The 12471-nt window shown below is 37.3% G+C and overlaps 1 protein-coding gene across 6 annotated transcripts in view; it reads right to left on the bottom strand.

Annotated features, from left to right (window-relative positions):
* Positions 1–12471, bottom strand: part of PPP1R9A (protein phosphatase 1 regulatory subunit 9A) — a 136722-nt gene that overhangs the window by 18137 nt on the left and 106114 nt on the right. For 4 of the 6 annotated variants that reach the window (XM_032676694.1, XM_032676699.1, XM_032676690.1 and 1 more), the window contains exons 8-13: positions 12035–12088; positions 9963–10192; positions 8479–8575; positions 8169–8340; positions 2817–2974; positions 1991–2291 (exon numbers count right to left, since the gene is read on the bottom strand). In XM_032676694.1, the coding sequence (XP_032532585.1) occupies positions 1991–2291; positions 2817–2974; positions 8169–8340; positions 8479–8575; positions 9963–10192; positions 12035–12088 (1012 nt within the window). The remainder of the gene's footprint in view (positions 1–1990; positions 2292–2816; positions 2975–8168; positions 8341–8478; positions 8576–9962; positions 10193–12034; positions 12089–12471) is intronic. The other 2 variants (XM_032676712.1, XM_032676705.1) reach the window with 1 other exon arrangement.

A 12471-nucleotide genomic window follows, 5' to 3' on the forward strand; every position in this document is an offset into this window, starting at 1 on the left:
AGAGATGTAAAGTGAAAGCCTATTCCTCAGAATAAATCACACAGAAGCTGTTTAATCCATCACTTCCAGCCTCAAGCTGGTGTGTAAGTAATCTGTGGCTGATGGATGTGAAAGGAGACTACACTTAACTTTCTTCCCCAAGGTCACACACCCTTTGCAGGCAGCCTCACATCAGTGAGTACTGCCCACAGGGGTCACCTCACAGCCTTATCAAAGGATGCTGTTGCACAAAGCAGGTAGAATTGAAGAAAACAAATTCATCACATACACATGAAAAAGCTGTAAGTAAAAGCCAAATAAGCAAAATTCCTCATCATTTTGCAATGAAACTGATCTCACACCACTTCAGCCCCTCCCACAACACTGTGGGATCTCATAAGAAAAAGAACAAAAGAAAAGTGTGAGCTTGCTAATGCTCACTTTTGCTAATGAGAGATTAACCAATGGACACACACTTGTCCACAAATGTGCTCTCTTTCCATTTCTAAAAAAACCCTCACCTGAACACATAGAACAAATACAGTGGCTCTTTTTATTTTCTGAGCTGTATGAGTTTAACAGCCAAATTAACAATCAATTAAAATAGTATTGCTACAGCACTTGTTGCCAAACAACTGCTTTAGTATATTTCTTTTTTTTAGGACTTATTAATGCAATTTTTCCATTTGAAACTAAATTGCTCTGGTTAATTCTAATGCACTACTCATCAGAGCCTGGATACACACAAAAGCACAGGTTGTTTACTTAATGGTCACAGCAGGGAAAGCATGACATCCATATTTAGACAGATTATTTTTCAAACCTAAAATGGAAAGAGTGACACAGTGGGTGGAATGTAATACCCTATTCCTTATGCTACAAGGCTAGTTTCCACTAAATTTTTACCACAGTATTTTTCATACATCAGTTGGAAATGCAGGATTTAGGGCTTTCCTGATAAACCAATCAAAGTCAAGCTGAAGTATGGGTTTGGAAAGTCACAGTCTTACGTTTACACCCTTATTTTTACTTGTAAAACTCAAATATTGAACTTAACTTCAAGTCATTAACAATTTAACTCACAAAAACAGAACAAAAAATTTTTCTTTTCAGTTAATTCAAGTAAGTCGAAGTCTGTAATGAACCTATCTAGACCTATTCCTGGAGCCCTCACTTATAAATGGTTTTTATCATGTATTTTAGCTTATGTGACAGTTTGAGAATGCAAGCTGCATGGCTAAGAATGCTGAAGTTGTGTCAAATGCTAATTTTGACTTCCAAAGGTATCTGAAAAGGAGAGCTCAGTATTCTGTGACATATCGTATTGCTAATTCATATAATAAACTGGTGTTTACCACTTTACCTGACCTATGTATGATTGCATCCTGTTTTATCCAGCTAGCATTTAAAGAATCTGAATTAAATTAAAACCAATGAGGACAATCTCCCCAAAAAATTACCTGCTGCTTTTTTCTTCTGTAAATGAAGAGTGTCCAGACACCAACCTCATGTTAAATCTAGATTGTGCTGCCTCTCAGCAATTAAAAGCTACAGTCTGTTGTTCTTGCTTTACACTCCTTTCCACACCCTCCAAAAGAATCATCTAGCAGTGCCAAAATCACATTATTTGAGTAAGTACACTGTGTTAAGCATTTTTGTAACACAGAGATGTCCCAAGGTCAAATACTGGGTTTTTTTTAAAAACACAATACAACACTCTCTTAAAGGCAACTTTTCTTTTTTTTTTTTTTTTTTAGTGAGCTCCAAGAAAGCAAAAAAAAAATAAAAAAAGAAGAAGAAAGTAAGCAGTTCCCTATCCCATTTTAAACTCGTCCTTTTCTTATACCATCAGATAAGGTCATTTGTAATTTTCTGACTTCCAGGTAGGCAAAAGAAGTTATGAGATGATGACCTTCTTGTTACTAAGGTCCTACTACACAACAAAAGGTCATTAAGTAGGTGTAAGTGAGCAAAATGATGCATCAATTTATTGTAAAAAAAGTAGTAATACCTTTATCCTGTAAAATATTCCTGCCAGCTGGGTGATGCAAAGGAGATGCTTCAGAGCTGTGCCCAGATTTTGAAGGAGATGAAAGTGGAGTGTCTCCCCAAGCATATGGGGAAAGGACACCGCCTTTGTGGTGCTGTTCTTCTTCTTGGTTTTCAGTTAGGTTGTCAAGTGAGATTGCTGCACTGCTAGCCACGGGGGAGAGGGAAGAAGCACCAGAATCTGATGCTGGTGAGGATGCTCTCATGCATAAGGGCAGTGGTGATTTTGAAATGTGCATGGGACTACTGTAACTGTGTGATGGCTGTTGGTATAAGAGATTATAAAGCAGGTTATACCACTTAGTAAGCAAACAGAGCAAGATTTACTTTGAACATGCAATTCTTTTATTCATTATTTAGCTTTCTGTTTGTACGAAACACTCTAGTAATTCATGGCATTACCCTTTGATACCACACACAGTGTTGTTTATTGGTATTTGCTTTCAGACAGAAATCAGAATAGGACAAAACAAATTAACAAATAGAGAAATGCACAATTCCAGCTCCTTTCACCTCCTTCATAAATGAAAGGACCCATTCTGAATTATAAAGCACATGTAAATCCAAAAGACCACAATTCCAGTTAAAACACAACAAAATCAAAAAAACAGGTGTGCTGACTCAAAAGGAGACTGGACTCGCACATTACTCAAGGACATTCACAGCAGACTGGCCACGGAAGAATAAATACTGCCTGTGCTACAATGAAAGGATAGATAGAGGATGACTTACAGGGGCAATCTAGCATTCCACAGGAAGCCTGAAAGAGGGGCTAGAGTCCTTCTCACCTTTCGTTCAAGGCTGTCCTCTCCATCAGTTGAACTGATGCTATCATACAGCCTGGTTCTGGAAGGCCTCTGCCTCTTGTTCTTTACTGACAGCTGAGCTCGAGTCTTCAGAGCTTTGGAGTCCAGTCTCTCTGTTTCTGGAACTGCTTCATTGAAATCTATATGGAAACATGATTTGGAGCTATTTAACAGAACAATCTTTCACTACTTCTTCCTAACAGAGGAAGTACATGCAAGCACATGCACTTTGCACAGAATCATAGAATCATTTAGGTTAGAAAAGACACATTTTACTTGTACCTGTATCTTTGTAACTGCTAAAATATACTCAAGAAAAAAGAAGTCACTTGCACAAACAAGTTTATCTACACAGATTCAGTAAGTGCATAGCAAAGAACCAACTCCAGATATTTAAGAATTCAACAAATTATTCTCACAGTTACATGAAGGACCACACAAGCCCATCTATACTAGCCCAGAAAGCAGGTCCACTTAGACTACTTCAGAAGGATTTACATGTGCTTAGCCTGCAGAGAATTTTCCTCTATCACAGCATAAACACCACTATGTGATACATGAAAATTGGGGGAATATTTCATATAAAAAATGGAACAATGAAACCATCTTACCTGCCTAGTTTCAAAGCCCCCCCTATTCCTGAATGTCTTGTGAGCAAAGTATACTGAACACTTCATATATGGCTTGCCTTTACAACAAAAGCTAACATAGCTGCACTTTTCTTAGCTATCAATAATCCATTCAAATGAAATCTGAGTATTGAAGCAAATTTATCAGTTTACAAAGCTGTAGCAACTAAGACAAAAAACATTTTAAAAGGTGTGTCTGCATTTTACACCAGAAAAGGAACAGATTTTTTTATGGTTTTAATAATTTTTTTTCAATTCTGACAGTATAAATCAAACCATAAGCCATTAGATTAATTTACTTGTCTAAGTACTGCATTCATAACACATTAATTAATAAGAATCTGATCTTAAAGATATTTTTACTTTTCTTTGAGTAAGAGTTAAATTTTTCAGTCACAGGATAATACAAAATAATTAGCATTGTCTGACTTGTAATTAGGCTTCTGTCCTAAGTACTCCATAGGATAATTGCACATTGTCATGGCTTGAACTGCTCACATTTGTTCTTTCAGTAGTACACACTTTCATACATCCCTTCCGTTCATTGCTGAAATTATGCAAACAGTATTCACAGAACTGGTCATATTGGCTTTGTTAAAGGAAAATACCATCTGGGCCTGGAGCTTCCTGCTTCCTCCACCCCATCACTGGTCCTGCCCTGCTCACCACACGTTGCAGTGGAACTGGGCTGATGTCAGATGGTCTCTGCTCCAGCCACATGTGCTGTTATCCCCAGTTCCAGCTCCCGCTTCTGCAGAGAGCAGCCAGCCTTCACTCCTCCAAGCACAAACACATCTCACACATTTCCCTAGAAATCTCCCAACCCACTAGGGAGACTGGTGCATCTCTCACATAAAAGTCATAACAGGTTTTATTTTGCTCTCAGAGAAAATCTAATTAGACTTTCTTTCATCAGATATTCAACCACTTGACTCCCATGGTCTTGCATCTGAATTATTTCAATAGCACCGTGGAGCAGGAAAGAGCTTCCCTGTCTTCCCACTCTTTTTCCATTATACAGGCTGACTGACTTCAAAATCTCCTTCTGTGAACTGATGTGTCCCTGAGTATCCAAAGGCACCCAGAAAGTACAGCCACAAAGTGGCCTGAATGGGCACTTGCACACAGATGAGTAAATATTGTCAAAGACGACCTCAGCACCGAACTGTTTAGATTTCAAACCACTGACGGTAAATATCTTGATTCTTTACTGCAGATACAGCTCATGACCACTAAATCAGAAAGCTACAATCCACTTTATGTATTCTTCTGGACTTTCAGAATAAATTGTACATTTGTAAAAGAAACACAATCCTCAGGTTTCTAATATTCCCTGGCAAAGCAACAGAAGAATTCTGTGGGCCACAGTGGTTTTTATTTTCTCTTTCTAACTTCCACTGATATTACTGGCAGCCCCTTAAGCTCAGCATCAGGTTATGTTACAGTCTGAGGAGTCGTACAGTCTGTCATGATGCTAAACATGGCCAGAGCACCAGCAGTGTTAGGAAGAGATAAGCTTGAATACTTGTGACCATCAAGTTGCATCCATTACTTCTTCCCAAGTCTATTAATATGCAAGAATGTAATAAATATCCCAGATCACATGGAAGCAAAACCATACTCAATACAATCTTAATTCAAATATTATATTTTTCCATAACCTAATTTTCTTAGGGAAGACAGTCCTGCAAACTTCTGAACAAAAATTAAGGGATGTGGCTGTGTACATGCAGTCCTGCTCCAGGAACCTTGATCAAGGAGTATGTGTTACACTCGCCAAACAAGAGCCAGAAAAGAGACTGAAGCACCAACGTGAATGTCACAAAGGCAGCATGTGCAACACGCAGAACCCAGAGGGATTCTGCTTGCACTCCAAAACATCGTGGACATCTTCCCTGATGTTTATAGCTCCTTCGCAAACATCCATGGGTTAATGGCAAGTCCTTTTCTTAAAAGGGTTAAACAAGAATGATATGGACACCTAGGCTCTTTGTTAGCACAGCAAGTATCACTACATTACAGTCTGATACAGACTTCAGAGACTGATACAGAATTTACTGCAAAAGGTATATGGAAGTCAAAGAGTGCTACAGAACATTTAGGGATCTCTTAAAAACACAAATCCAGCCTGGAATCTAAGGTCTAGCTATGCTACTTCTGCTTGCAAAAAATTATTGCTGATTTATCTATTTTTCCCAGTAAATAACTGGTGTTTGTATTCAGGTGGTTAAACCTGGGCATTTAAATTCATCTATTTTAGTTCCCAGAAGTAATTAACACTGGTAGCATTGCTCCAGAAGAAGAACATTTTTGCAATGAAAAAAGACAGCTCCTTGAAAATTTTCATGCAAATGCATCAATTGGAAAACATACTTTTGAAGCACAGACAGGTAGAATTTTAATGCTATACAAAGAATTTTCAAATTTTTAGAAAGAATTTTACAATTTTTTTTGTATGTAGAAATTCCTGGATTTTAGCTCTTGAGCCATAGATGTGCGTTGACATTGTTACAAGGGTAGATGTAAACATGATTTTTGTGAGTCAGGTAAAGAAAGCACACTTCCCTCTCCTGATGCAAACTACTGAAAGGTTTTGTGTTAACAGAGCTGCTAAGTATTAAATGTTTTATATTTTTTACTGAGTCTCTATGGTAGAAATACAGACTTCTCCCCCTGAGTGCTTTTCTGAACTTCAGAGATTTCAGTACAATAAAAATTTGATAGAAAGAAGCTCTGTGAAGATTTGTAGAAATCAATTCCACAAGGGCTGCATATCACCTAACATCATTTCAGCAGGACTAGCTCTTATTTATATTTGTTAATAATGTAATTCATATTGATCTCTTTGTAAGCAATATTGCTTGGGTCCACACATGAAATGACTGTTAAAATATCAATTTTAATAAAACACCTCTATACTTGTTAGAAATTAATTTATTTCACAATGTATTACATTTTTTTCACCAGAGAAATAAATAATATTATAGTTTGTAGGAACAAAGTTTGGTGCTCCCTTGTCAAAATTCCAACACCTTCAACATGTGATTTCAAAGATGTTACTGAATATAGAATAACTATTGCCTACCCCTGCATCAAACAGGTTTTTTTCCCAAGGCTGTGGGCCTAAATTGGCTTTAATTCTGCATATCCTTCAACAGTGAGAAGCAACTTGCAATTACAGAACTCTAACTAAGCTGTGGAAGTTATCTGTATGTTTTCACTGACGCAGCCTATAAATGAGAATTATCTTTTCTATGTGAAACAAAGAAAAGGTACAGCCACCCTGCTGACCATCCATCTATCAGCATCTATCCAGATCTCAACGTTGGTACAAACTGTTTTGTTTCTTGGTAACGTAGGAAAAAAGTCTTACAAATCTTACGTTGTAAATCAGGCTGTGCTATAGCTAAATAAGTTTTTTAATTAATGTGCTAGTAAAGAATTTGCATTTTATTCACAAAAGGTTCCATCCTGAGAAATGGTGAGTGCCACCTACAAGGTTCCTTTTGATGTCTGTACCAAGGTAAGATTAGAACTTGCAGAGAACCATTAAAAATGGTGGATTTAACATTGTTTTCTTATTCTGGTAACTTTGTTCTTGTTTGATCTTTGGTGGTTGGGTAATTAGGGACAGATTTAGGAACAAAGGAGAAAACACAATTTCCTCCTACTTTATTAAAGTACCAGAAGCATCAAATTAAACCTAAATGTTGATGGCTTTAAGCAATCAATAGTGATCTTTGCTGTACTAACATTTAGTTCCATTTCTTTTAGAATATACATTGCACAGCTATTCTGGGACTCTATATTGGCATTATTAGGTAGAACACTGATACAGCTTTCATTAGATACTGAATTTTGGAAAAATATCAACATCCTGGCATTATTAACTGTTTCTTTTAAATCCTAAATGATAACCATGCTGTTTACATACATTATTGGGCCCTATGCCTCGGGCACAGCAACCCCAGGCACACTTACAGGTTGGGTGGAGAAGTGGCTGAGAGCCACCCTGCGGAGAAGGACTCGGGGTGATGGTCGATGAAAAAGTCAACACGAGCTGCCAGTGTGCGCTCACAGCCCAGAAAGCCAATGGAATTGGCTCCATCAAAAGGAGTGTGGCCAGCAGGTTGAGGGAGGCGATTCTGCCCCTCTACTCTGCTCTTGTGAGACCTCACTTGGAGTGCTGTGTCCAGCTCTGGGGTCCCCAGAATAAGAAGGACCTGGAACTGTTGGATGAAGTCCAGAGAAGTGCCATGAGGTTGCTAAGAGGACTGAAGCAGCCCCACTATGAAGACAGGCTGAGAAAAGTTTGGGCTATTGAAGAGAAGGCTGCATGGAGACCTCATAGCAACCTTCCAGTACTGGGAAGCTGAAGTGGGACTCTTTGTCAGGAAATGAGGAAATGTAGTGACAAGACAAGGAGTGATGGATACAAATTGGAAGAGGGAAAATTTAGGTTAGATTTTAGGAAGAAATTCTTTACTGTGAGGGTGGTGAGACACTGACACAGGTTGCCCAAGGAGGTTGTGGATGCTCTATCCTTGACAGTGTTCACAGCCAGGCTGGACAAGGCCTTGAGCAACCTGGTCTAGTGGGAGTGTCTCTGCACATGGCAGGGGGGTTGGGACTAGATCAACTTTAAGGTTCTTCCAATCCAAATCAATCTGTGATTCAAAGGAGTTACGGTTCGTTTCAAACCAACCTTGACTTAAGCCATCCAGGCAGGTCACTTGCTTAGTATCTATATTTTCCACTGGATCTCCTCTAGAAACTTCTCCAAAAGATGTCTGCCTTTCAAAAATGTTGTTGTTATTGTTAACCTGGCTCCCATTTTGCTTCATTAGCCTGAAAACTTCTGCTTCCAAGTCTTGTATCTGAAAGAAATACAACATAGTATTACTCAAAACACATATCCCAATACATCCTCCCCATTAGATATGTTATTTTTCCAGAATATCGGACAATTTTTTTATCAGTCTCATTCTTAAAATATAAGAGTAAATGCTACTCACACGAGCTTGTAAGCCTTGAACCTCTGCAAGGTGTGCTTTCTCCAAATCTTCTATTTTCTTTCGTTCAGCTTCCTGGCGTTTGATGAAGTCAAGTTCTCTTAGAAAAAAATAAAAATGTATTTGCTGTCATCAAAGCAATCAGACTCAAACAGACAATAAAATGTTCTGAAAAATCTTAAGCTATGCATCTGAAAAATCCATCCTTACCAAATAATTTATCACTTACTTAATAAGGACTATGAAACTGCAATCAGGACAAAACCCTAAGCTACTAGTCTAAGTGAACATGCTAGGTGATGATATAAAAATGGTAAAAGGAATTTATCTGAAAAAAAAATCTCAGTTCTAATTGATCATCAAAAAAGTTAAACCAAACTTTTTCATAATCTGTATTTACAACAGAAACAACATTATCTTAGTTTATGTTGTTCTCTGTTGTGGGAAATGGAGCAAAATCTCTGTTTTGCTACACTATGACTGCACTCCTTCACAGAAAGGACATCTGTAACTTTTCAGGTACAAATCAGATTTTCTAGTAAGCTATAAGGACATCTGTTAGGTCACTTTAGGAGTCTGAAATAGTTAAAAACAACCAACTAGATATTCTACTAATATAAAGGAGAATAACAACAGAAAGGCTATCAAAACTCATTCTAGCAACTTTCCCTATCTCTTTTTATTTTGAATATCAAAGACATTTGTGATAGAAAGCACATAAGACGTAAACTAGTTCTGGAACAGTCACGAAATTCCAAGACCGGTAATGGCATCTTGTCAATCTAACTCCTTTTTCAATGGGACAGGAAAGTAATTTTTGCAGTCCCAGTTGTCACTTGACATTGCTGTATGTTTCTGAGTTTTCTTCTTGAAACATGTATATTTCAGCAGAAAATTAAAAAGTTGCTGGGAAAAAAAAAGGAATTTGGGCAATGGAAGCTGTTATAGAAATGTAAGACGTTATTATTGTTGCTAGCCATCAGGGAGAAGGGACCACATGGAACAGGGGTGGCCAGGTAATCATGAGTTAGCTCAACTCAGCTGAAACGTTCTTGGTAACTATGAGAAGAAAAACAAAATGTAAAATGTAAGAAAACAATATTTTTCTTCATGTCACATTAGTACACAGCAGGAATGAATCCAGTTGACACAATACCAATATAAATTCCCGCAAACCTGGCTAATCAAATGCTTTACTATGATTACTCTTTGTTGTTGGTATTCACAATGAGTTATCCAGTAATTCTGAAACATTCCAACTTGGAATAGTACACACAAAGTCTTTATTTAGCTACAGTATGACTACAGCTCAAATACTAGTAACATTTTTCCACAACAAAGAGTCCAAGTTTTCATGAAAAAAAGAAGTGAAAAATAGGGTTTACCTTACAGGTGTTTAATAGGGAGGTTCATATTTCAAAATATATCATACACATGTTTCCTATCTGGCCACTAAGTCATTTGGTGCCCCTGGTGTAGCTGCTTACTTTTGCTGAAAATCCTTGATTAATTTCTTTGCCTTGTTATATTTCTTCTCCAGAGCCTGATACTGGCTTTGCGTCTCCTTGAGATGTTCATTCACCGTGTGACAGAGGGTTTGTGCCTCAATCCAGTAACTCTCTAATTTCATCATCCTTTCCTTATTCTCCTCAATGTTCTGCTGGAGTTGGGTCTTCTCCAATTCCCACCTCACCTTCTCATTCTCAGCAGCCTGCAGCTGAACAAAGGAGTGGAGATGCAGTCCATAAAAAGCTGCCTTATAGTTCAGGATTAATTCAAGCAACATGAATGGTGAAAATCAGTAAATTAGTGACAACACGAGTAATATGCTAGCAGTGAAAAGAGTGTTCCAGGACAAAGAAAACAGGCTGATATGTACATTATTCTTCCTCATAAAACCAAGTAGAGCTTTTGCTCGGTGTACCAGTGCAGCCTCTAGGCTTCTCTAGGTTATAGTAACCTATCTGACTGACTGACATTTGAAAATGTCAATAGTGGAGTACTCGGGCAAGGTGCAGGGTTAATCAGTCAGCACTAGGGATGCATTTTGCTCTATGCATGTGGCTCAGGCGCTAGCTATAAAGCATTGGTACACTTTCATAAAACGATGACATTTCTTATTTTGGGGAGGGGGAATCTGATGTCCACTTCTTTGTGTGTGTGTGTGTGTTTGGTGTCTCACTTCCTAACTGAAGCCACTTGAAGGTTTCAGTGTTTGGTGCTGGATAAGGGTAGGACTGTTCAGCAGCTTGTGTATTTTAGCTCCCAGAATTTCCAGAGAACAAAAAATGCCTTAAACACCCTTTTTTACTTATCAAGACTGTTTAATTTGCTCTAGACAGTTCTGCTAGCAATCATGGATGATACATACAAAAAAATTAATCTGTTTGCAGTTTTATTAGCAATACACTTAAACTAGTCACAATTTCTTCAGCTTTATTGCAAACACAATAAAGGTAAAGAGATCCAACACAAAAAGGCACATCAACCCTAATCTTGCAAATGAATTTGCATAGATGAATGTTTACACCCACACATCGTTGTTATCAAGTCAATGGGGCTCGGCACAATCCCAAGGGATCGACCTTGTGGCTCCAATTGCTAGATTGGAACTGGAAAGCAGAGGAAGAAAAGATTTCTGACCTTCTGAACTGACACACTACAACAGAAATTGCCCTTACAGAAAACAGTTGCACTTTAAATTTGTTTTTAACAATAATTTATGCAGATTTGATAAACACCATGCAAAATACATGGTGAGTGCAAATGCTGCTAAGAAGAAATAATAATCTAAAATCTTTTTCTGAAGTTCAATTTCATCTTTATCTTGTTTTTATTTCCCTTATAATGTATTCAGACTCAAAGAGCAGGATGTCATTATAAAACCTGGTATTACTGAACAACTGAATTATTAGCTGAGTTCTCATAAAGGTTACCCTAGTACAAAAAAAAAACCAATTCATTTTTATTGCTATAGCAAATTCAGTCTAATAACTAGCAACTGATTATGAGATGTTTTCTTTTAAACTGGTAATATTTTTCTTTTCTTGAGTATCTTTTGAAGAGAACTGCAACAAGATATAACAATACTTTTTCTTCTGTATATAAAAAATAATTTCTATTAAATACATTTAAACAGATCAGGTTTTTTTTTTAAATGTCAAAAAAAGCAAAGTAGCATAAACAGGACACTTTAACATCATTGGTAAATAAAAAACCTACTAACTTGGACTTGAATATTCAATCCAAATACAATTTTAAAATCTGAGAAAATGCATTAGAATTTTAACACTAGAAATCTGCTGTTTAGTCATTATGATACCCCTTAAAATGTATGTTTAATTGAAGCTACAAAAGTTGGAATTTTCTCTTAACAGCAGCACTTAAGATTTTAATTGAAACTTTGAATATAGAATATTCAAAGATTTAGCTGAGCCACTGTGCTTCTTAATCAGCCTTCTATACGGATGTTGACTTCTCCACCCACATACATGTCTTCAGATTTGATTTTGTATGAAGAAAACTGTATTATATGTATTAACCATATATTGATTCTTACCTTCGTCTTCAGCTTCTGAATTTCAGCTTCTGTAACTGCATGTTTGATTTGCAACTAGAATTGAAAATATAAAATAAACAAGTGAAGTCACAGAGTACTCCGGTATTTTTAAAGCCTGTGCTGCAAGTTGAATACCTTATTACATAGCAGAAGGCCCTGAAGAGTGCTGCAGTGCAGTAGATTGTAAATTAAAATGTCTAGCTTGCAAAATGACTCAGTCTGTGCAACCTAATTAAAGATAGGATGCCGTTTAACCACTCATAATTTCAAATCAGAACATCCAATCTGTTTAGCAAAACGAAATGTCTTATGCTTAAAAAAAATAGATATTATCCTGCTGGGCTTTGCTCTCCTCTGATATGAATGTGAAATACGTCCCAGTGCTGTCAGAGAGTCCCACTGCATTGATTAAAGCAGGCATGTTACAAAAAAGCAAA

The sequence above is a fragment of the Chiroxiphia lanceolata genome, chromosome 1 (genome assembly GCF_009829145.1).
Source record: "Chiroxiphia lanceolata isolate bChiLan1 chromosome 1, bChiLan1.pri, whole genome shotgun sequence".
In the NCBI taxonomy this organism is placed as follows: domain Eukaryota; kingdom Metazoa; phylum Chordata; class Aves; order Passeriformes; family Pipridae; genus Chiroxiphia; species Chiroxiphia lanceolata.